Source organism: Procambarus clarkii, chromosome 28 (genome assembly GCF_040958095.1).
Source record: "Procambarus clarkii isolate CNS0578487 chromosome 28, FALCON_Pclarkii_2.0, whole genome shotgun sequence".
Taxonomy (NCBI): Eukaryota; Metazoa; Arthropoda; class Malacostraca; order Decapoda; family Cambaridae; genus Procambarus; species Procambarus clarkii.
In genome coordinates this window covers 13,708,708-13,733,812 of record NC_091177.1, presented here as the reverse complement: position 1 = coordinate 13,733,812, position 25,105 = coordinate 13,708,708, and the positions used below count along the sequence as shown (strand labels likewise).

The window sequence follows — 25,105 nt, the reverse complement described above, 5'->3', positions numbered from 1 at the left end:
ACCAAATATTATATATATTTATATATATAATTGACTCTTATATATATATTGACTCCTTCTAAAGATGTATTAATATACGAAAGTACTTAAGGAAATTCCTGTTTCAATTTTCCTCCGTGGTCTGACACTGTCACATTTTTAATCACGTGTTTATTTTCGTGATATACACACATATATTTATATATATATATATAAATAATATGCAAATCGCCAAGCTGCGTCAATCAGTACTAGGTTGCTTCCGTCACTTACAAGGGGAAACACTAGTTCATAGAAATGTTCTCTCTCTGCTAATGAGATGGAGGCAGCAGCATCCTGCTGTGTGTCCCCCGGGGTGACGGAACTATGCATGTCAGCACCCACAGGGTACATATATATATATATATATATCAGCCGTGTCCACTGCACTTGACCCATCACCTCTCCACCAGACACCTTGACCACCGCGTCTGACGACCGTAGTCGTGTCAGCTCTTGCACATCAACACTTTGGTACGATAACTTGTCAAATATAATACTTCTTAATTAATCAGTGAACTATATAAATATAATTGTTCTTAATTAATTAATGTGAATTAGTCTCCCAACATTTAATTGAATTTAATTGAGGGCGACTAACACTCTAGTGGCCTCGACGAGAACAGGGAGACATTGGCTTGTCAAAAATCACCTCATTTTCCCAACATTTTTTTCTAGCTGGATTTTAAAATTTAATTTTGGCGAGGGCCACCCCCCCTCATGGTCAAATTACTGACTCCCCCCCCCCCCCAGGATGAAATCCCACAAGTTGACGAACTCCTGGTACCAGTTTTCTGCTAGGTGGACAGGTGCATTAGGTGATAGGGAAAGAGCCCAACCATTTCTGTCTATCCAGGGATTCAAACCAGGAATTCTCGACTGAGTCGAGAACGAACCCGACTGTACTACCGAGATCCTAAACCCTGGTCCCTATGGGTGAAAACGAGTACATAAATATTGTAAACAAAACTTTTAGTGAGCCAACTCTCAACTAGTTATTTTTTAACTTTTGACTACATTCGCCGGTCAACTACTCAAAATCCCAACCCGTGACAAATCTCATCCCTACTGAGTCACCAAGCCTCACCAGTTTTATAAAGATAACTTCAAGTTCAAGTTCAAATATGTTTATTGAGATACGAAAGAAATACATCTGAAAGGGATAGAGTAGCTTAGGCTATTTCTACCCCCCTAAAGATAACTTAAACCTACTCTATATAGTCATGCGTTGCATGTACTAGTACATAATAGTATAAATTACTGTTTTACACAGGTGGAGAACCTCTGAAGATGGCTACCGGACACAGGCTAACACAATGTGGGGTTGTCGCAGCTTGTCTCATTGGTCTGGTGGCCAACTTCCCGGCTCCAGCTTCAGACACTACTTATCACCATCCAGTCGGTGAGTTTCTTTTGATTTGGAGTTGGTCTTAGGACTTATCAACAGCACGAGGGCTATTAAGGCCGTTATTAAGCTTATTGACTAACCAGCAAGTATATTAAAGTAAACTCTCAGTATATATATACATAGAAATGGGGGTACACTTCTCGGTGAATATATTCTTTACCTATTGTGGCACATTTTCTACATCATCAATGCTGGTAGTAGTAGTAGTAGTACAAGTAGTATTAGAAGTATACTGGTAGTAGAAATAGTAAAGGAAACATAAACCACAATGGTAATAATAGGTGTATAGTAACTGAAGGGTCAATAATTATTGCATTATTATAGTTTTTAAATAGAATTGGCCACAACAAATTAATCCTTAGCCAGATGAGAAAATGGCTTTTGTTTAAGTTACCTCAACATAAGATTCCTAAACTCTTGCAGATAAAATGAGTTAACTGTTCTACAACTGGTCTGTTAAATATACAAATTAGAGTGTTGCAATAGTATCAGTTTTAGTAGCAGAATCGGCAGAAGCTGCAGAAGCTGCATGGCCCCATACAACTACAAACCTATATTGCAGGCTTCGTTATTTGTCTTAGTTTCTGTAAATGTTACTAATTCTTAATTAGAACAATAATACTTTATTCGTAACAAAATAACAATAACCAATATTCCATATCATTATTCTTACTAGTATTGTTATGGATTCTTTCAATAAATTCTGTATATTTTTCCTTTCAGAAGACACAAACTGTCCATTCTTCAATACCAGCAGGAACGTTTCGGTGAGAGGAATGTGTGTTTCTACACTTAAGGTCACAATCACACTGCACACTTAGCATCTTGATACACCCATTCAGTTACACTTACAAACACACACACACATATAAACACTCACACGATATAAGCCTAACATGTACTGAATGTATAAACTGGCTGCCTGTCCCCTGCCACATGAATTATGCATTAAATAAATAAATTATATATATATATATATATATATATATATATATATATATATATATATATATATATATATATATATATATATATATATATATATATATATATATATATATATATATATACCTCTAGCTGGAAGAAGGGGGACCCATAGCCTCGGAGGAAACCACGCATAACGCATTAGAGGGAATGTTTAGATCCCCTCCAATACAGTTTCTGTGTGCTTTTCTCCTACCACCCCCTTCCTTGAATATTTTTTGTGCTTTATTATGCATTTGATGGTTACAAGATATACATACATATATATATATATATATATATATATATATATATATATATATATATATATATATATATATATATATATTATATATATATTATATATATATATACATACACACACTGTATATGTGTATATATATACACACACACACACACACAAAGAACTTTTTCAGTGTCAGAATAGTTAATAAATGGAATGCATTAGGAAGTGATGTGGTGGAGGTCGACACAGTTTCAAATGTAGATATGATAGAGCCCAGCAGGCTCAGGAATCTGTACACCTGTTGATTGACAGTTGCGAGGCGGGACCAAAGAGCCAGAGCTCAACCCCCGCAAACACAACTAGGTGAGTACACACACACACACACATACATATAAATTAGAAATTAAATGGGGATACCACCTCTGGCTGGCAGAATTACGGATTATTCTGCCCATGCCACCTCTTAGGTGGCTTAATCTCAATCCCAATTGACTGGCAGAAGAGGATCCATAGCCTCATAAAAAAGAACACACAATATATGTTTATTTTATTTTTTTTGGGGGGGGGGGTCTCCTCCAATACAGTTTCCATTTTCTTTTGTCCTACCAATTCACTTCCTTTCGTGTTTTGTTTTGCTCTATTAGATATTTAAAGGTTACGAGTCATACATTGGTTCATTGGTGAAACAGGAACCAAGGACACAGCAGGTGTTTCCCCTCTGGATCGCCACACTGAAGTGCTGAAATAGGAAACTGGCAGCTCTTGAGTCTCCGGTGGTGTCAACAAGCTTAGAACTCAATTTTTTGAAAAAGCTCAAAGCACTCCTACCCAAGGGGGCCAAGCATCTCAAATACTCTGGGAATAATGATGGATTGACTTTCCAGTTACCTGTACTTGTTTGATTTTGCTGTTTCCCTGTAGTTGGCCGCACCACCTGCTTGATCAGCACCAAAGTGTATATAGGTGTCAGCAAGGATGGATACATGTGTAGTCCTACACCAGCTGTTTGCATCTCTTCAAGGGGTATATAGTGATGCCATCTGGACAAAGCACAGGATCATATTAATTTTCTCAGGGTACAGGCAGCCTGTGTGTATATACAGTACATTACTCTTATCGAGGTCCCCAAACCCCAAGATCGAACTACTGACCCTCCCCAAGATGCTACTCTACAAAAGATGACTAACTCCTAGGTACCTATTCATTGCTAGGTGAACACACACACTATGTAATATTAACTACAATATTAGTATGTATAGGTATCACTGCAAGAAGTATATTGACAAACATTTGGTAATAGTTGCAGTATAAAGTGTAAAATACATATTGACCATAAACTGATACCTACCTGGTCAAATACAATAACTTGCTGGTGCCTGATAAAGCCAATCAACTAGTTGTCCCCCTCTAATGTTATGGCTCCTCTCCTCATCCACAGAGCTTGTGTCCTACTGTGTTCACAAACGTCACAATTGGTGGCGTTACATTCAAGAACGGCTCCTGCGAGCACAACAGGATCAACGGTCAGCACTGCAAGCCCAATTTATTCGTGGTAGAAATCGTCTCAACATCTCCCATGCCTGAACTTGTAAAACTTGGCCTCTTTTGTGAACCTGTTGTAACAAATAAGCCCAGACCAAATGGGTCCCTCCAAAATTAGGACTAAAGGCATTCTTGGATGGCATCTCTTTTTCCCCTCTATAATATAACTTTGTGCCCATATTCATTTAAATAACTTGGCTATTTCAAAGCGCAAGATAACATTTTCATTGGTCAGCTGGGGGAGTAAGTGTTGTGAGAACTGATAATTATGTCTTGGTCTTTTAAATGGTAGGATGTACTAAAGTTTAAACTGGCTGTTAGCAGTTGGTCAAGTGTTTGATATGTAGTGCTTCAGCTATGTCTAAATTGTATGTGGAAATGATGCAATCTTTGAAAAAGCCTAGTTTGTGCATTACCAGGTTCCTCAAAAGAACTATTGTCTTGCCTATATATATTAAGATCATTGGAGTTGACAGTTCCGAAGTGGAGGACTGTCAGCAATAGGCAAGAAATAAAACATTTTACAATTAGTTAATATATATTTATTAAGAATGTAAACACCTTGCATACATTGAGATGCAAAATAAAATATATATAATTTGCACATTATTTTAGTATTGATACTGTATGTAATTTGAATAAAATCTATAAAAAAAAGAAAATTAATAAAATTTACCATCATCTTCAATATAAATATTTATACAACTATACAATTTTTAGTACAATACTTTGAAGACAATAAAACTATGAGGATCTATTTTTAACAGTCAACATTATAGAAACATCAAAGAGACTAACCTTAAAAGCAAATATTATTTCCCATGTAAGGGCTTCATAAAATCTTGATTCACAAGGCTAATGCTTATAAAAGGGCAACATGGCAAAGCAAGTGAGGGCGATAGATTTTGTAGTTTTATCCATGTATATGAAGTATTAAGCTAGCAAGAGGGTTGCCGGAACAACCGTGGACATCTTCAAGAGGAAACTAGATTTATTCCTCCAAGGAGTGCCGGACCAACCGGACTGTGGTGGGTATGTGGGCCTGAGGGCTGCTCCAAGCAACAGCCTAGTGGACCAAACTCTCACAAGTCAAGCCTGGCCTCGGGCCAGGCTTGGGGAGTAGAACTCCCAGAACCCCATCAACCAAGTATCAACCAGATGGCAACATTAAATTTTCATGCTATTTGATGGTGTTGCAGTGTTTAATGGCTGCAGACTCAATACACAGTCACCTAATATTTTCTTCTTTGTTAATAAGCTTAGCATCTCTTAAGCTAATGAATGGTTGCTCCTATGTGCAAGACGTACACTGTTGTTGTTGTTGTTGTTGTTGTTGTTGTTAGCGAAACAGACATAAGTGTTCATAAATCACCATATTTAGGTTTTGGGATGCTTTGCATACATTTACTTTGTTGATTATTATAAGGCAACTATTGCTGCTAACAAAAGTTTGGATTGTAATAGATGTCTTTTGCACACACTTTCAATGGCTTGGCACTTTCTCTTGATAGTTCCTTCCCCTTCTTCCCCTATGTAGCCCCATTATGAGCACTAGCCCGGTATATTAGCCTTGATAAAGGTCTCACAGAAAAAACGTCATTTGCTATTCAAGTCTTTCTCTTCTCTTGGTGTTTCTACACTGTTGTCAGCACTTTGTGCTCTTCACTACCTACATCAACAAACTATGAACAAACAGGATCAATAAAGAAATTGAAACAATCTTCTCTACCATTTTCCAGCCAATACAAAGAAAAAAAAAAAAAAAAAGAGCAATTATGTTTGACACACACGTGACTAAAAATGCTGGTTATTGCATCAACTGGGAAAAGGCATGGAATAGTCTGAAAAAAAAACCCATTTGAGTACACAATGCATCTTTGCTCAACTTTACCTCCCACTATTAATTACTGGTACTATGGAAGCAATCTCAAAGTTTGAGAAGGTCCCTCTTAAACAAAAGGCATTATGATGAAGGCACATTTTTACATACCACAGAATGAGAGATAAAATGCAATTTTTTTTTTAGCCGTTAAACATGGCTCAAAAAACCTAAAAATCTTGCAACTGTCTGTGCAATCTAGCCAAAAGTAATCATCATCATATCGATGTGGCACTGTGACGAGAGCAATTTCACTACAGGACTGCTTGAATGTACATTTAATAGAATGATACTTGTGCACCTATTCTCTATTAACACTCATAACACAGGGGAAGGAGGAATGGAGTGAATGGTTTACCTATTACAATAATTATGGTGAATGTATCACTAATTCCTCCACACAACTTTTAGGGAATATGCCATTTCCTAGAGAACAGTGTTTGGAAAGGGGCAAGATAATTTAATTGCCTGAAGAGCTATTTCAGTAATTATAGCAGTAACTCTGATTAATACTAGGATAAAAAGAGTAGCAAGTAATCAATTTTCTTTATATAATATATATATATATATTATATATATTATATATATATATACATACATACACACACACACAGCAATGTGTCTCATACCTAATAGCCAGAATTTCCCAAGCCAAATTATTTTTAAATTTTGATTCGAGCCTTATTTTTTATACAACCCAATTATGCCGATTATTACTCGGCACTGCCCAGTACATAAAACTAGGCACAAGTAATTCATGTAGTACGTAGTTATTAAAGAACAAATTTCAAAAGGCATTTTAAAATGTAGTTATGCAAAAACGTTTCGGCTGGTTAGAGCCTTTCTCAACAACAGACTGGCTAAGAGGAGCAGAGGGAGGGTGGAGCCCAATGTCTGCAGCCTGATCACCCATCCCCAGGGAGTGATGTAGCCACAAGCAGGTATAGAGTACCTTAGAACAGTCCAGAAGTAACAAGTGGTCAGAGAATAAGTTTGAAAGAATAAAGAAAAAGACTCATTGCACAAATAGATAATATATCTATTATAATATTGTATTGAGACACTGTAACACTCCCTGACAAGTTTTTTCCATAAATTGTTGTGCAATATTGCAACTTAAATATGGGTCATGTTTGTACATACCAGTACTAACATCAAGAAGATTTGGACACTGATTAGGGCAGACTCAATCAAATTCCATTCAACAAAACCGCTGCAATTGGTAATGCTTTTCGCCTCTCCCTAATTAATAGTGTGATCACACAAACTTGCGTGTAGGTACAATGCACTAGACATCTGGGCAGTTGTCTAGCATGTTGGGAAAAGTGCAATTGTAAGGATTTTCCAGTTCGTCCGAGGTACATAGACTACCAATTATTGCAGGGAATTGAACACACAACCTGCTGTACCTGGGAATTTTTTGTATTAAATTGGACTTAATCATACTATTATTGAACACCAGATTCATATTAAGGTTCTTAAAAACTGGGGAAAGTTTTTCCTAGTCCTACCATATAAGGACTGCTGTACCACCAACGAGTTTCTAATTTCTGGTTTAGCTTTGGGGACATGATTATAAAACGTACGTTTAGCTTGCCCGAATAAGCAACGCAAAAACATCTTAGGGCATTTTAAACTCTTCCCAATTTCATATATTTTAGCAATCTCTTTATAGAAAAACTCGGGGCTGCACACCCTCAAGGCTTGTAGCAACATTCCTGAATCAAAGAAACAATACATATCTTTGAAATTGTTTGCATTAGAGCAAAATATTGAAAAGTTACAAGCCTCGCTGATGGAGTAAGCTACACTGATAACTTTTGGGAAAAACTGTTTGAATTTAGAAAAATTTCCCATACGTTGTTATTAGGCAAATCAGGCCAGTTGCATACAGTACAGTACTTATGACAATGATTTATTTAAATAAACAGATCACCCTATAATATATTTATATGTTTTTAGTAAATTTTTTCTTCATTTTGCAACCTAAATATATATGACCCAAGATCTATTGTACTCAAAAGTAGTCAAACCTTTCCTGTTCACACCACTGCTTGCACTCGCACCTCTCCCTGTTCACACATTTTACACACACACACTCGCACCACATACACCCAAACCTCCCGCTATTCACACTTCCTCGGACTAACGAGTAATTTATCGAGCTCGATATGTTGGGTGGGTTGCCCGAGTTCTCATGCTTTGGTTCATATACAATCAGTTCAACCAAGCAACTATCAGAAGAAAGCATCAAGCCAAAAAGACAATATAAAATGGCTTCAAATGTTATGCTTGTTAAGTTCTGAGAATGGAATTACTAGTAATATAGAATTTGTCAAATCTTGTAAATCATTAAATTTTAACATTGAAAAATTATGGCATGACCAGTCTTATGCAATACTAAAAAAAAACAATTTGCCCACCATGATGAATATCTATAATAAAACCACTGATTAGAGCAGTTTTCATATTCGCACCATTCTTAAGGGTGACTAAATTTACTTTCATGACGATAATCATAAATTTCCATCTCTGAGGGTTCTTACACATTCTTTTCAGACAAGATAACCACAATTTAATCCTTAAATACCAACAGGTTAATTATTTGTCTATTAATGTTGAAGGAATAATTTCTTTCAGTAAATTACATTTCACTTACATTACCACTTTTGGTGTCCTCTGCATCAAAAGATACCAACTCAACATATTGTGTAAGCATTGCAAGTCATGACTCAACACTAAAAATATTTTGACTTCTGAAAAATTATATAAAGCCACAAAATAAAATCATAAAACAATCATGATGTACTAGTTCTAAAACTTTGAAGTAGGGTTAGAGACATTTGGACAATTACTCAAAATCACTCCAAACCCCAAGCAACTAATAATAACTAATCAATGTACTGTACTTGGGGTTCTATATTATAAATGGGTTGTTACTACTGGTTATACAACATGCTGATGTTATAAAAGTAAAAATACTGCAATAATATACTTATCTCCGTGGCTCTTATAGATTACACGTCCCTTTCCTGTTACACAAGTATTTTTTTCACTCTTTTTATACCAGGAAACCCCAAAAAATGACTGGTACACTGGTCACCACGTAAGTCAAACAATACAAAATCTATGAATATTTTCTACCATTCTTTTCGAGCTACCTACAGTACTTAAGATAAAAAATACAGCAATTGTGTGGGGCTTGTATAGAAAAGTAATTATGAATATTTAAAAACCAATTCCTAGGTATATTTATTTTATGACTCGTCTGTATATGAATTTAACAAGAACTTTAAATTGTCTTTAATTTTGTAAATCTTGTCTTTAATATTATATATATTAATATAAACAAATTTCAATAGTTATTCTTATTCTAAAAATAAACAAATCACTTTACCTTGGTACCATATTCTCATAGTTATACATCTCTCTCGTCGAATTTGCTTGTGGATGTTCTCAGAGGCGGTGCTTCCAGATGCTTAAGCACTAAACCTGCAAAACTCACTTGTACTATTCTACACCAACACATTCCTGTTGCTATAAGGAAACGGTTACAACTCATGGCTCACGATCAATCTTAAACGCCAGAGTTGTCATTTTCATGGTTTTTTTCTGTTCAAAAGGATTTTTTTGTAAAGTATGCTTCACAATTCTTCATGTTTCTTACATCTGAATGCACCTCTACTTCCTCTGTCTAACTTCAGCCTCCTTGTTGTTTTCAGTTTTGCTTTTCCTGTAAGTCGAGGTTAAAAAAAGGTATTAATTATTCCATATCAGTTATATTAGAGAATAAAGATTACAAGTTTATCATCATCAATACATCCTATCTCAATTTCAAATTGAAATAGATGTAGTGCACTGCCTTCTGTGATTTGCCCTCTAAAATTTGTCTTCATTAGCAATCATTCTCAACCATTTCTCAAAATGCTTTTCATGCTCAATTCCCGCTTCATCGTATACTGAACTCATGATTTCTACCCATCAACTTCTTTGTCTTCCACTTCTCCTCCTACTCTCAAATTACCATTCTATCATCAATTTGTCGAAATATGACAAAGCTATCTCCATACTATCTCCTCAATCATAAAGCTTACAAACTTTTACATTTCACACTTTAGTAATTGCTGTACATTTAATAGAAAATAAAAATTTTAACAATCCACATAATGGAAACAAAAATTTTGCTTCCAAAAACCTGACATTTAATTCTAATTATCAGATGCAAAGTGGAAAGCCTAGCTAATCACCAAAGAATTATGCCTAATGTCTCATATACATTACTTACATAAGCCTAATATTTTGCTACTCTTATATCATAAGCTTAAAAAAACATCTATATTCATGCAGCATAGTTTAACAGGCTAGAATAAAATTTGCGCGAAGTTTCCTCCACACAAAACATGCTTACTGTTCCGAGATGTGGTCCGTGTCAGAGTCGTCAAAGTTGGGCTTTATGCGACGCTTCTCGTAGATGAAGATAATTGTACACAGTACCAGAACCTCGGCTACAATGCCAAGGAAAGGCCACAGAGCAGCATAAATATCTGGGGAGGGCGGTAATTAATATGAATACAAGAACTGGTGATTAGGAAAATTTTGTTTTTTGAAGAAAGGGCAATTCAAATATGAAATGGGAAAAAATCAGCCATAATGCAAGTATTTTTTTTATTTCTCCTGCAACAAATTGATAGTCTCATACCATATATAATGAAATAACATAATTTTATCACTAAATTTGCTTTCATTGTTGACACTGCAAAATGTTCCATACTAATTCTGTTCTCTTACAGTTGCACTCAATTATTCATCACATCTCTGCTAAAAAGTTTATCAAAACTGGATAAGGATTTTTGTTAATTCTTGGATTACTGTACAGCAGTGCATAATTGAGTATATAATAATGCATTGTAAAAGGAAAAGTAATGCAAGTGTGTAACCGATAGAAAGTAGAGATACAGGTGTAAGGAAAGTAATTAAAATATATTTTCAATAGGTTAGTAGCTCACTGTATTCAGAAAACATTAAATATAGCAGCTGAAGAGAGTGAAAACAGTGAAGACAATCGAGACCATAGTATGGGAGATGATGCAGATGCATTTTACCTTTGACGCGTACGTCTGTTGTTGTGTTGAGCTGGATGGAGTACTGGGATACAAGGCAAACATAGTTACCATCATCAGATTTCATTATAGGCTTGATTAACAGACTAGAATTAGGGACATGGTACTCATTTTCTGATAATACCATTCTTGAAGAATTGATGGTGTCTTGAATTGGTTCCCCATCTGGCAAAAGGTTACATTAAGATGCTGTACAGTATTCGTCAAACTGAAGACTATAAACACTCAAATTTTAAAGCATTTATTATCTAAATCTCAATTTAAATATGTACCAATATTTTCCTCTTCATAAGATTCTACATGTACTGGTGCTGTATTTTATGAACCATAAATACAGCTCACAATAAAAACAATTTTCCTGCCAAAATTATATTGCAATAAAAAAAAAATTCAGTTACAAAAACTTCCTATTAATATCTATAACTAGATCTGCAAATATTCTCATTTATATGCAACAATCACTAGCATCACGTAAATGAAAAACAGTAAATCCTAAATGTTGCAGCTATTTAGGAGTACTACATCGAGGTGTGCATGTTGAAAAAAGTTAAATCAAATGGGGGAAAAAATTCCAGATGGTAATAGTAGTGTAAGGGTTAAGGACTTACCTTTGAGCCACTGAACAACTGGAAAAGGATCACCTTCCACCAAGCACGTGAGAGAGAGCTTGTCGTTCTCTAACACCGTTGTGGACTTGGGCAAGTGTTTATGAAGAGAGATTTCTGAAAAAGGACACACAAACTACATTAAATCAGTCTTAAAATAAAATTGTTAGAAAAAAGTTATATATATTAACAATATACACACAAGATAGTAAAACTAGCTGGTTGACACTTAGTAAGCCACAGCAGCACTACCGTATGGCAAATACAAAAATTATCCAAGTTTCCAATGCACCTCTTCTCCTTATTAAAAAGATCATTCATCATGAGAAAATCCATAGGATCTGTAACGAGGATTCGACCCTATGCACTGGGCATTCCCAGGCGCACACCCTAAACAACCAGACCATATGGTCAAAGGGATTGCAATCTGGGGTTTTACTGAACCCTCGAGGATTCCCAAGGCTTCCACTGAAGCAGAACCAGCGTTTCACACAATCCCCCAATGCACTCTGGCTCCGTTGTCTAGCACTTTTCTACCTCTGACACTCCTCTTTCAATACAAAGAGCAATATCACTATCACAGGAAGCAATCACTAACGTGATTAATCAATGATACATCACGTGAGTGTGATTACTCTGTGTATTGAAAGAGGCGTGTCTGAGGTAGAACATTCCTAGACAGAGCCAGACTGCATGGGGGGATTGTGTGAAACCCTGGTTCAGCTTCAGTGGAAGCCTCAGGAACCTCAAGGGTTCAGTAGAACCCCAAGTTGCAATCCTTTTGACTATATGGCCTAGTTGTCTGGGGCATGCGCTTGGGAACACCCAGTGCATAGGTTTAAATCCTCATCATGGCTCCTACGGATTTTCTCATCGATACATCACATTAGTGATTGCTCTGTGAACATTCACCATGTTAATAGAGGTAAATGCCTGTACAACATTTAATTATCAAATGGTGGTAATGGCCAAATGGTTAAAAGCTATAAACATGGATGCATATCAGACAACTTATTAGATAGGACTTACTTAGAGAAGAACACCCAACTTCTGATCAATTGCTCAAGCATTCACTTGAGTTAAGAGACTGGCAGGAAAGTCATTGGCTATATGATAACTTCCAGGGTTTAAACTGGTTTAATAAATTGTCTAAAATAAAAAAAAGAGACCCAAGGAACAGAAACTTTAACTCAAATTGGACATCTTGAAGAATCACTACAACTTTTCAAGGTTGCGGTGAAAGGTCTGCATAAATTTTGATCGGCCTCAGGTAGTTTTTGGAATCCGTAATAAGACAGACAGTATACATACATATTTAATTATTGGTTAAAAGATCAGTAGAAAGTAAAAAAAAAAAGGTTTTATAATGTGTGTTTGATCATGAGTAATTTACTACAAATTATCAGGAGCAGAGAAGTGTTTGGTCAACAGGTAGTAAATATAAAGGTACAGTACAAATAAATATATGACAATTCACAAAGTAATGTGCATCTGATCTTGTGAAATGGTGCAGTGGTGTTGTAGATGAATGCTGGAGTCTGGCAATGTTTAACATTATAGTGCTAGTTTAGAAAGTTTAGCTATATAGTGTGGATGACAACAAAATGATAGAATATTAGTTTTCTTGTGCTTTTTGTTTATAATTTATTTATAATCTTCCCTCATGAAATTATTCCCCAATTTAACTCTGGGCTGATGCCTGTATACCCAGTGGAAGTAGAAAACTAAGTCTAATGAACAAAAAATAACAATGAGCAAGTCTTACCAACAACATTGATGACTCTGGGCTCTTGGTCCCCAGGAACTGTGCATGTGTAGTTTCCCAGGTCTTGTTTTGTGGCAGAAGCAATGTATAAAGTAGTGTTTGTGTACAGCTTGATGTGATCACCATCAAGCACCTCTTTTCCATCCTTCATCCTGTGTAAAAATTGTGTCATTAAGAGAGGCATAATAATCAGTATGAGAGGGCAATATAATAGACTTAAAGAAAGCCATACTTAAAGGAGAAATAATAACAAATTACTTATTCAGGAATACTTATGGCCCTTTCACTTTACAAAACATCTTTGAATCTGTGTTCAGATAGAGTTCATGAGGTACTACTGAAATGGGTACATATAAACTTGATAAAGCATGTCTCCAGAGTAAACTAACCCATGTTATCTGGAGGATGCTACAGTAAAGGACTAAGTTGGATAAGATGACAAAGGGAACATTAAAATGTAAGCATAGAAAGCCCTAAAATACATTTCTAATTACTCTGGTCAGAAAGTCAAATTTTGCAGGACGCTCACAAGAGCCATATAAAAACCATATTACTTATAGTTTTGAACAACACTGAACATTACATATTTACAAAAAAAAAAAATTCATAACTGCCCATAATTTCACTAGCTTCATGTTTAATAGCTAACAAAATAAAGTCACCAGATGTGACAGGATGTTATGGGCAGAAGAGTTCTCCTTGTAGAAGATTATAGCACAAAATTAAAGCACTTAATGTAGTACTGATGTTGAAGTGTTCATTTAAAAAACCGAGTTGAAAGTAATGAAATTATTTTTTTTGGTAAAGCTTTGGTGGCTCCTTGAAGCTATCTCGCTAAGATGGCCTCCCACTAATGAGTCACATCAGCCACAGGAGTCCTGTATGGCTTACCAGGGACCAGAATCTGATCTCCTTGTAAAGGCAGAGGGAGCAGGAAGTCATTATGATCATCCTCACTGAGAAAGCATCTAGGAAGTGAAGCAATAAATAACTGCAAGGTTCACAGAAAACAAAGCAATGAAATAGCCCCACCAACAGGTGGCACAGCCATGAGAGCTCCAGGCACCCACACCATCAATGAGTCAGTCTGGAGCCAATAAGCCACACTAACACACCTGGTAGGGGAAGGAATCGGGGATCCACTAAGAAATGCTAGAAAGAGGCATCTCATCATATCTAACATTTTCTAGGTGGCTACCAGAAGCTATCTAAAAGAGAAGACGGTAAACATGGTATTTACCAGGAAGAAGGAGAGCGGCAACTACACTCACAAAGACGAGATGCTGGGATGGGTAACCTGACCCCAGGCAGTACAAGCATGACTGGGACAAGGATCATTGACCAGATAACAAGCCACTATAACCTGTAAGACTAAAACCTCAAGCCTAAATATCAAGCCCCACAACAACTTACCGAACATTGCAAGCAAAGCCACAAACTTGTGAACTTCATGGGCTCAAGGAGAGAGACAGACTAGATTAAATGACACTGCACACAACCAAGAATAAACATACTTTGGAACAGGAAACCAAGGTAACGACCAAAAAATGGTGTCCACTGAAGCAGAGTAGGTGGCATATAGATAGTGTTGAACCACTGCAGCTGAATACAACAAATGATGTATCCCCAGCCAGGTAAACCAAGCACCAATCAACAATAGACCCTCCAGAAGCCAACTACATCATTCTTCACCAGAAAAGAAGATTGCAAATGAACAAAATACTGTACTCACCAGGGATGAAAGAACAGTCCAAGCCTATGGAGGAGAGCATGAAGCTTCCCCACCCGACAACAGGAGGCAAGAGCCAACAAAAATGGGACCTTAAGAAAAGTATCCAAGACCATGAAACAGTGGGGTGGGGAGTGGGAGGAAAGAAACATTTAAACCTTAGAGAAAGACCAGCATAGCTCAAGAGGAGCATGAGCAGGCCGTAGGCAAAAGAAAGCCAAGACAACTTACAAAACAGCATCAAAGAGACATTGACCCCAAATGCTAAACACGAGCAGCAGCACTCATAAGGAGGAAAGGCATCTCAGTAAGCTAGCTTCAGGAAGTCACCAAGAGGCTCCTCTGGAAAAATATACAAGTAATACTTAGGCAATTGAATTTTACTTAACTAGGAATTTGATACAAGAACACTCTTAGGGGTAACTAGTAAAGTCTAGTAGCCCGTTCTTAATATTAGCGAATATTTCTACTGCCCAAAATGCTATGCACACTAGTGGCTTTGCAATAATGTAAAAGTACATATTTTTGTGATTAAACTAAAATGTATACTTCTTACAACCCATTGTGCCTTCTTGCAAACATATGTGTGTATGTATATATGCATGTACAGTATGTATGTAAATATGGTAAATAAATACCATGTAGCATGAAGTTCTGTTGCATTGTAGTCACAGGACAACGACAATGGTTTACCCTCCACAAGACGACGAGTTCCTTCGGTTTCTGTGAGTGAGCTCGCTGCGGGAAAAAATGTTTTGCTGTATGATATAATATAGTTGACTTATAAGATAAATATATTTGTGTGCATGTGTGTATATTTTCAATATACAAAGCATTTGGTCTATATAATTACAGCCTTGCAGGATAAAACAGTCAATGTATAATAAAAACTATTGTTAAAACTGTGGATAAAATTTAATTATAATTTTTTTAAAACATTCTTTTCCATGCTTTTTGATTTAATAACATTATGTAAGCATTACAGATATCAGTATTGTAATTGAAATAAAATAATAAAATTTTGAAAACATACCAACATACATATTTTGAAAACATACAAATGCACTGCTTAAGAGCTACTAAATCTGTAACAACAAATGCATTATGAGCAGTTACAGTAATGACTATAGAAGATAGAAAAGTAATGCATACAATGCCTAGCACATTTAAGCAATAATGTAGTAAAAGTATACATTAGACATCTACTGTACCTCATACAAAGCAACAGTATTATAATGTTCAAATTTTAAATCATATTTTACTCTTTTTTTTTCCCCCCAGAAAGGATGAAGTTTGGGAACATTTCCTTACACTTTATGCTTCTGATCACCTAGTAGTAAATAGCTAACCAGTTGTTAGGCAACTGTTGTGGGTTGCATCATTGGGAAGGTTAGATGTTGGCCTTGGGGTAGGGGGGGGGGGCCTGGACAAGTCAAACAGGCTTCTTATTCCAGACATTAGAAAACCATATGAAGAGCAAGGTGGTGTTGACAAAGGTAACGTAAAACAAACTTAACAGGACAGTACGTGCATAAGCTTGGGTTAGGTTTCATACAATCTAAAGTATTTTTTTCACTCTTTACTCAACACCTATTTTACTGTTAGTATTTCACACTACCTTCACTTTTTAGATGCAAATTCAAAATGAATAAAGACTGTTTAAAGATGTGCAAAGATGCATATGCATATAATATATGAACATTCAGCATTTGGGAGTCCATTTAACACTAATAATATGGTAAACCCAAAGATTAGCATAGGTCATTCACAATGTTCAGTGTGTAGCCACTATTGAGGTGTTGTTTGACATGATTCCAGAGTGCTCTAAAGTATACCATAACACAAGTCTATCCAACCTAAAATATGAGTATGGGGTGAAGGCAGCCCATGACTGAAACCAACAGATTTAAGTCAATGCAGTCAGGGTCACAAGTCAAGTGTGACCCGAGTAAACAGCACAAATAACATGACCACATTAAGGTGACATGGTAACCAAAAGTGACCTCAGTGTGCATGTCCTGCACAAATGCTTATGTCCCAGGACAAAGTAAAGTAAAATGGAACTACAAAAACGCAGTAGTGAAAAAAAAACAAAATATTGTATTCACGGCCGAGATACTAACTGAACCAGAGCAGTAAATAGCACCCAGGAAACCAGGTCAGCTTCAGAGTCTAGATACAGGCAACAACTGTGTATACAGGAATACAAGATGCACCCACTGGAAAATGAAACTAGTTCCTAAGGATAGAACACAGGTCGACTAAAACATTTTTGTCTTGGTCAGACTGAAATGACTATTGAAACAGTCAGGAGTGTGAGGTAGGAAGAGATTGGAAACTCTTCCCAGTTGTTGCCCCCCCCCCCCCCCCTACTGCCTAGTGGCAGATGGGTAAACGAGATCAGATTAGCGAGATCACTCCTTGGCAGTCTCTGATATCAGGTACCATTTTGATGTGCATTTAGTGTAGTTGAATGAGCCTTCTAAAGGTCATTCCAGACTGGATTGAGTATTTGTCAGTGTTTTCCTTACACCAGTATGAATTAATAAGAAAGGAAATTATCCCTCCTGCACCAGTGTTGAATATGCCTTGGCTACATAATCCTGTCCATAGAAATAGGATTTAAAAAAAAAAGAAAAAAAGAAAAAGAGAATCCGAGTGGTGCCACTAAGAAAAGGCAAGAAAATCTGAGACAGCATTAAATACTGTTTTACTGGCGACTTCTAATCATGTATCATTAAAATACATCAAATGCTTGCTTGTAATATTACAGTATGCCAAGGAAATCAGAAAACTATAAAGAAGTATATGCTACTGAAGGCATCATTTTCATATACTGTACAATAAAGCACTGTTTATCACAGTACAAGACCATAACTATAGGGAACAACAGATACATCAAGTACAACTATCTTTCACTAAAATACAGTTTCTCATACCGTAAATATAAAGCAAATATCACCGAAATACTGAATATAGTAATTGATGCTTGCTTCCAGCAATCTACCTACTATCCAGCCATCTCCCTACTATCTTACCAGAAATAATAAACAATGAGTGTGATTCACTGCTGTGGGGAGTGCACTTGTACTCCCCAGCATGGAAGGCATGAGCTCTCATCACAGTTACGCGACTCATAATATATCCTTGTCGTCCTGGGCCTTCTATCATAGTATATCTGATATTATGAACAACTTAGTATTTTCATAAAAATCTTAAAATTTAATTTAACCTGTAATTTAAATATTTAGTGAAATTGAAAATTCATAATTAGTACTTGACTTTACAAAAACCATCCCTCTGACCTCTGACCAAAATGAAGGTCATTTTATGCTACATACAAGTTCAGTGTACATGCTCTCACTCTCCTTAACCATACAATCTAGAGGAAAATTCTTAATTCTTAAGATTTTCACATACTTCATTATATATTTCACGGCCACTATTTTGTAGCCAGGTGCAAGATATTACCACATCTACTAATAGGAGCAACACATCTACAGTAGACAAGCTGCACAGATCCCTTACCCTGCCTCCCCGGGAATAACTGGTCTGTTATTGATAGTCCATTGCAGATAGTCATTAATGTGAAGGATGCAAGAAATGGTGAACTTTTCCCCCTCTGCAACAAAGTGCTGGCCAGAATAGGTGACGCTTTCCCCCTTCACTGTGAACCTACCTCCACTACTGCTTGCACTCGCCACTCCGCCACCGCCGGCCCCTGGAAAGCAAGCACAATTAATTATTTAACATAAGTTATACTGTAATATAATTTAGAACAATTTCATTTATAATATTAAGAACCTGATACAAGAAACATAACATTTACAAACACAAAAACACACCACACACACACAATGGCTAAAAAGGTGGGATCCAAGAGTCAATGCTTGATCCTGCAGGCACAAATAGTACACTCAAGTACTCAGTACACTCAAGGCCATATACACAAAATATCATCAACATATCTAAACCATGGAATGATTCCAGAGGTAATTTTTTAAACAAATTTCTTTTCAAAGAATTCCACGTACAAGTTTGAAAGCAATGACGATAAAGGATTCCCCCATTGCCATTCCAAAAGTCTGTAAATAATACTCATTATTAAAAATAAATTGACATTGTTTGATATGCAGCTTAATGAGTGACAATATCAGCAGACAGATACATGGTTCATAAATTCATGACCATGGTAATCAAGATCATCATCAACCAGCACCTTTGTAAACAAAGAACAAATGTCAAAACTGATTAACTCAGCATCAGGATTGATTGGAACAATATTCAATTTGTTAATTCAATAGAATTGGTCAAATGAGAAGAGGAAATAGTTCCTAACAATGGGGACATGATTTTGGTGAGCCATTTAGAAAGCTTATAAGAAATGGATCTCACAGAACTGATAATAGGCCTCATGGAATAGTTAGGCTTAAGAGTTTTGACAGGGGCCATAGAGGCCATCTTACAAGCTTTCTAAATGGCTCACCAAAATGGAATCGAGCCATTTAATGAAATTCAGTAATTCAAGCTGGCATGTTAACATTGCCAGCTTTATTAATTTCTTAATTAAGCTCATAAATCTCTTTATTCATTAACTTTTATTCTCTATTATAAATAGATTCTCATCGACAGTATTTGTAAATTAGCCAAGAAACAAAACCGTTTAATCACCATAGTCCCTATCTCACCCTAGTCTGGGGTGCAGCAGTCATCACCAGAAAACTGTGATATTTTGTGCCTTTACAGTATTAAGAGAAGTGCAGTAACTCGCAACCCAATGAAAACACTGCAAAATACAAAGTCCTTTTGAAGCTTTAACAGCTTCACATCACAGCATTATTTACACACAAAATATTATATAAATAACCTCATTTGATTTAAAATACCCAGTAAGCAAATATTCAATATGCAGATACCTGTATATGTAGTGCATGTAACAGTATATTGAATTAAGTTTAAATGAAATTTAAGGTAATTAATCATAAATTTTGTACATAGGGAAAATGTTGAGATTCAAAGCTTCATTAAGAGGTATTCTGTAGATGTCCTATACTATTATAAAAGGCTGCCCGAAACGCTGCACGCACTAGTGGATTTACAAGAATGTAATTACTATGCTATGTATCCTCACAATCCCAATGTACCTTTTTGTATATAAATAAATAAATAAATAAATAAATAATATATTACTGTATACAAAAATCAGTACAACACCTGCCAATCCCAAACAGACTAACCACACTTGGTAGCAAACATGGCCTTGCTGATCAGTCAGCAGGAAAGCCTGACCTTACGAGAGTAGAAAGCTCTCAAAACCACCACAAGAGAACCCACAGTCAGCATTAAAGCAAGATCAACTGTTTTACTATTGTTAGTATCATAGCTCCATTTGTTGACTATAGATTCTATGACCTTATGGAGTGTGGTATAAATGTTTGTTTACCTTGAGAAATGTGAACCTTTATTTTGATTTCCTGTTTAATGTGATAGGTCCTGAATTGTATTAGATTATAATTAGGAGAATTTACAGGGTTATATATGTTTTGATCAGGAAGAAAGTTTGTATCTTTAAGGTTAAATGTATGCAGTTACTATGAATCAAATGGGGGCATTTTTGTCTCCGTCAAGCATAAGAGTATTTGGCACTCCTATTTAGTTTAGATACACTATGTTGATATGTTGTCTACTACAGGTATGTCAGGTATGTGGCCCTTTGCAAGCACACCTGCAGCCCGCACAATGGGTACTGTAATATGGGTACTGTAATTTGGTCATTTAATGACCAAAATTGCCATTTTTATAATTTAAATCATCACCTTTTAATAACATTCAAAAGCACAAAAGAAATATGAATGCAGCTGTGAGGTAAGCAAGTTAAGACTTCTAAAAATAGAAGTGACATTAACTGTTAAGCTGGTGTAATTTTGTTTCAGGTTTTTTAACTGGTGATTTTATTTTTATTTTATTTTATTTTGTTATTTTTTCAGATTCCACATCATCTTTAAAATGACTAGTGCTCCTCCAGCTAAGAGAAAAAAGAAACCGAGAACTGCACAGACATATCAGCCAGATATAGCAAAAATTTTCATTAAAAAAGAGGTACAGTGTATCAAGGCCTCAGGACAAAACACTAAAAATGATTGAGTAGTCGTAAATAAATGTTCATTTTGAAAGATTGTAATTTTTGTACAATGTATTTGTTGCATAGAAGTCTATGTTGCCGTTTAAAATTTCCTTTTTTCTTTTCTTAAACTACAGTACTGTACTTCATTACTTTGTATTCATGAATGTGGCTAGCTGCTAAACCATTTTATGCACATTGTAAGTTTCTAAGTGCAGACGATGAGTCACAATAACGTGGCTTAAATATGTTTACCAGACCACACACTAGAAGGTGAAGGGGCGACGACGTTTCGGTCCATCCTGGACCATTCTCAAGTCGATTGGGAATGGTCCAGGACGGACCGAAATGTCGTCGTCCCTTCACCTTCTAGTGTGTGGTCTGGTCAACATAAGTTTCTAAGTTTAACCAATAAAAATATCCTGCAATAATATTTATTAAATGAATTCAATTAGTTGTGTGTGGCCCTCATGACAACACAAAAGTGACCCATGTAGCCTCGGGGGACCCTCAGTTTGACATGCCTGGTCTACTACCTTGTAAAGCTAAGATGTTACATTTATACAAAGGATGGAATGGTGGCAATTAAGGATTTTATTGGAGGTTTGGGTAACAGTGTTGAGAGCACAATCAGTTTACCAAGCCAGCACCAAGGTATGGTGTGTTTTTGGTAGGCTTTTTGCTACAGGATGTTGTGATGGCCAGGTTTGGCTGGCGAAGTCTTTTTCTCCAGTCAAGTCTCCCTAATGTTAAGTACCCGAGCCCCTGAACTACCATCCTATTCTGGTTACGTACGTACATGTATGCGTGTGTGTGTGTGTTACCTTTCCTGGAACATGTGGATTCTGCAAGATGGAACCCAGACACTTCAGCAAGTGGAGCACCTATGTTAATGTCTTAGGTTAAGTTTGTGCTGCCCCTTGAGGGATCGTAGGCCTACCACTATCTTGCTATGTACATCTCGTTTCTTGCCTATGTGGAGTCAGATTTAACGTAATGTAGGATGTGGTAGAGGACCTTGATGTTACTTGGAGATTCATTAATGAATTAATAGTGCAAGCTTTAACTGGAATTTACCTTCTCCCCTGTCTAAAGGTGAGGCAGTAATTTCCTAGAGAACAGGCTTTATTTTGAATTATGGGAATCAATTCACAGGGGGGCCAAGCCTTGCCCAACTTTCTCCAAGAGGTATACTCGGTTAGCATTCATGATACATTTCATTTAAAAGCCGTCACTTGTAATTACTGGTTATTTTATCAAACTGGGCCAATGTTACTGATGTTGATCTGACATCAGATCAATTTTACCAGCACTAACTTAATGTTAATTTAACATGTTGCACCTTAAAATATTCCAGCTCTGACTAACCTAAATTAACAGAAATAAATTATCAGACCCTATATCCTTTATTTTCCATACCTAAAAGAAGGAATATGTTTTCTTCTATGCAAGGGACAACATGATGTCACAGAAAGCCTGCTCTTTCATAGAGAAGTGTAATAATTTCTTATAATAAATAGACACTTTTATTGGCATTATGATAAATGTAGGTAAGTGACAAATTCTATTCCATTCTATAATTTTATGCAGGTTTTTGAAAAAGTAGCATAGTAATTATAAAACATACCGACGAGAAGAAAAGAGAGAAGATGCAACCATTAAATATATTACATAAATTGATGCAGCTCCTACTTGTCCCTACTTCTATACATATCGATGCAAAACTAGTCATGAGTATAAGTATATTTTTACAAAAAAGTATGAATCATTTGTACGGTTTATTACTAAGGCAAGAACAAATGACAAAGTTTACAATATTCCTTTATGGTAGCCTACTTGCATAACATTTTTAAAGTTATAAAAGGAGATTTATGTATTTTATACGAGTGTACACGGACACTCATGGACTCTTGACACGAACCCAAGGTGGAGATAAGGGATGCAATTTAAAAAGACACACAAATGGCATCCTGGACCCAAAACCCCATGGATATAGACACGGACTAGGATACGCAAAGGAAAAAAAGAATGAACACATGGAAGTGACTGATATACATGACTGGATTGTTCTTCTGCATGTTGTGTGCCAAATATCTTTATAACAAATAGAATAAATGAACTTTAATATAATTTCCCAATATCAGTGTGTTGTGTATATGAAGGAGGTCAGTAGTTAGGCAAGAGGGACCTAAATATGCCCAAGTACAGGCTGACTATACCAAACAAACATGAATTTAAAAATGTTTTAAAAATAGTGGACACTTTAAGCTGCATGGAGACCAATAATACATTACATACAATAATATTAAGTGCATATCCTACCTATGTCTATCATTACATAGGACACTTTAATTAATCTAGTCACAAGTCAGTACATAATTTTAGTTAAATATGTGAATGCTACACTCCTATCAAAACCATTCTTAAATTAAAACCCCATTACTTGCAATCACAATTTACTAGGCTAAAAATCTATTATAATATCAGTCCACACGCGTCTATTAGCCCTGGACCCTGAGGTTTAAGGGTTTTAGTCTAAAACAAAACCAAAACAGCTGAGTAACTAGTGACTTTATAAAACATACAAAAATACAATACCAGCTAAGTAACCACCCTAATCTGATCCTCTGCATATTCTTTAATAAATAATTTATTATTATTATATAACAGCTGATCATGGTGACACGCGCGGCCATCAGCTGACTGGACACAAACATTCAACCCAACTCAAGTGAAATCATTAACTGCTACGGTGTTCCCTGGTGCAAGATCTTACCATAGCACGTCCCGGCCAGTGTGAGGAGGAGGAGGGTAGCCAGGGTGGTCATGGCGGGACACTAGAAGAGGCCACACAGCACTAAGACACCACCACTAAGACTGACGTCTCACCTCTGATGATAACACAAGGGACTCAAGCGAGAATGTACAGTGGTGCCACGTCTACTCACGGGATATAATCAATAATTAATATTTATAAGCAACATTCTCTTACTAACTATAAGAATCTATGAAAGATAATAATATTGCTATTTACGCGGTAATAGGAAAACTTATTTACAGTGTTATAGATCGCAAGGAGCTTAACATGTTATGATGAATACATTTGGCACACATATAACTCATTGTATTTGGGGACAGGAAGCCAGAGTGTTTTCATGCACGTTAGGCTTATATCGAGGCTCTTCTTCATTACTAAGTAAAAATATCCGTATAATAAGGAAAGGTGTGTACTATACACAGGATGTGTATGGGGTAACCTTGTTTTTTTACATTGCATGTCTCTGACTGAAGTAACTATATACTGTATAACATTTTCTCCTATAGGAGTAGATGATGGAGGGAGACGGTCCCCTCACCGACCCATAGGGACGGTCACCTATTGTATAACCTCGGGCCTGGTGTGATAAACCATCCCTCCAGCCACTCTCACAATCATGGTGATGTGATTGTGCTGTCACTTCTTAAATTATAGGTTATATTGATTGTATAACTTTATTTTATTAGTCAGTCTATGTCTTTATTAGCTGCCTATTAAATTGTAGTTATTATTTATATATATTTCTACTACTGCTATACATTGCGTGGCGCAGTAGGCTGCGTGCACGTCACTCGGTCAGATATGATAAACGTCTTTGGGTGCGGGTAAGACTGGTGACCGAGCGAGAAGGCCATACTGGTTGTGTTTAGTGTTGGGCTGAATACTATCAA

General features: G+C 36.3%; 2 protein-coding genes across 3 annotated transcripts; one reads left to right on the top strand and one right to left on the bottom strand.

Annotated features, from left to right (window-relative positions):
- The first annotated feature begins 112 nt into the window (after positions 1-112).
- On the top strand, positions 113-4,922 carry LOC138369530 (uncharacterized). 2 transcript variants are annotated; one of them, XM_069332913.1, is made up of 4 exons: positions 113-492; positions 1,292-1,420; positions 2,150-2,193; positions 4,075-4,922. In XM_069332913.1, the coding sequence occupies exons 2-4, from the start codon at positions 1,309-1,311 to the stop codon at positions 4,294-4,296; spliced, it is 378 nt and encodes a 125-aa protein (XP_069189014.1). In that variant the 5' UTR covers positions 113-492; positions 1,292-1,308; the 3' UTR covers positions 4,297-4,922. The 2 variants fall into 2 exon arrangements, with proteins under 2 accessions (XP_069189014.1, XP_069189015.1); XM_069332914.1 differs by lacking the exon at positions 113-492 and having other exon boundaries at positions 814-1,420.
- LOC123754963 (basigin) lies at positions 4,706-24,325 on the bottom strand. The gene is made up of 8 exons (XM_045737317.2): positions 24,174-24,325; positions 18,956-18,997; positions 15,915-16,014; positions 13,548-13,699; positions 11,786-11,899; positions 11,160-11,342; positions 10,466-10,601; positions 4,706-9,790 (listed from the first exon to the last, which is right to left on the bottom strand). The coding sequence occupies exons 1-8, from the start codon at positions 24,223-24,225 to the stop codon at positions 9,739-9,741; spliced, it is 831 nt and encodes a 276-aa protein (XP_045593273.1). The 5' UTR covers positions 24,226-24,325; the 3' UTR covers positions 4,706-9,738.
- Between the last annotated feature and the right edge of the window lie 780 nt (positions 24,326-25,105).

What these genes read in the sequence shown, in the direction of transcription:
- LOC138369530 (XM_069332913.1), top strand. Translation starts at nt 1,309, where the DNA reads ATGGCTACCGGACACAGGCTAACACAATGTGGGGTTGTCGCAGCTTGT. An exon ending in TACTTATCACCATCCAGTCG is followed by an intron (nt 1,421 to 2,149) that starts GTGAGTTTCTTT and finishes TTTTCCTTTCAG; the next exon opens with AAGACACAAACTGTCCATTC. An exon ending in ATACCAGCAGGAACGTTTCG is followed by an intron (nt 2,194 to 4,074) that starts GTGAGAGGAATG and finishes CCTCATCCACAG; the next exon opens with AGCTTGTGTCCTACTGTGTT.
- LOC123754963 (XM_045737317.2), bottom strand. Translation starts at nt 24,225, where the DNA reads ATGACCACCCTGGCTACCCTCCTCCTCCTCACACTGGCCGGGACGTGC. An exon ending in ACTGGCCGGGACGTGCTATG is followed by an intron (nt 18,998 to 24,173) that starts GTAAGATCTTGC and finishes CTTGCTTTCCAG; the next exon opens with GGGCCGGCGGTGGCGGAGTG. An exon ending in CAGAGTCATCAATGTTGTTG is followed by an intron (nt 11,900 to 13,547) that starts GTAAGACTTGCT and finishes GTCCTTTTTCAG; the next exon opens with AAATCTCTCTTCATAAACAC.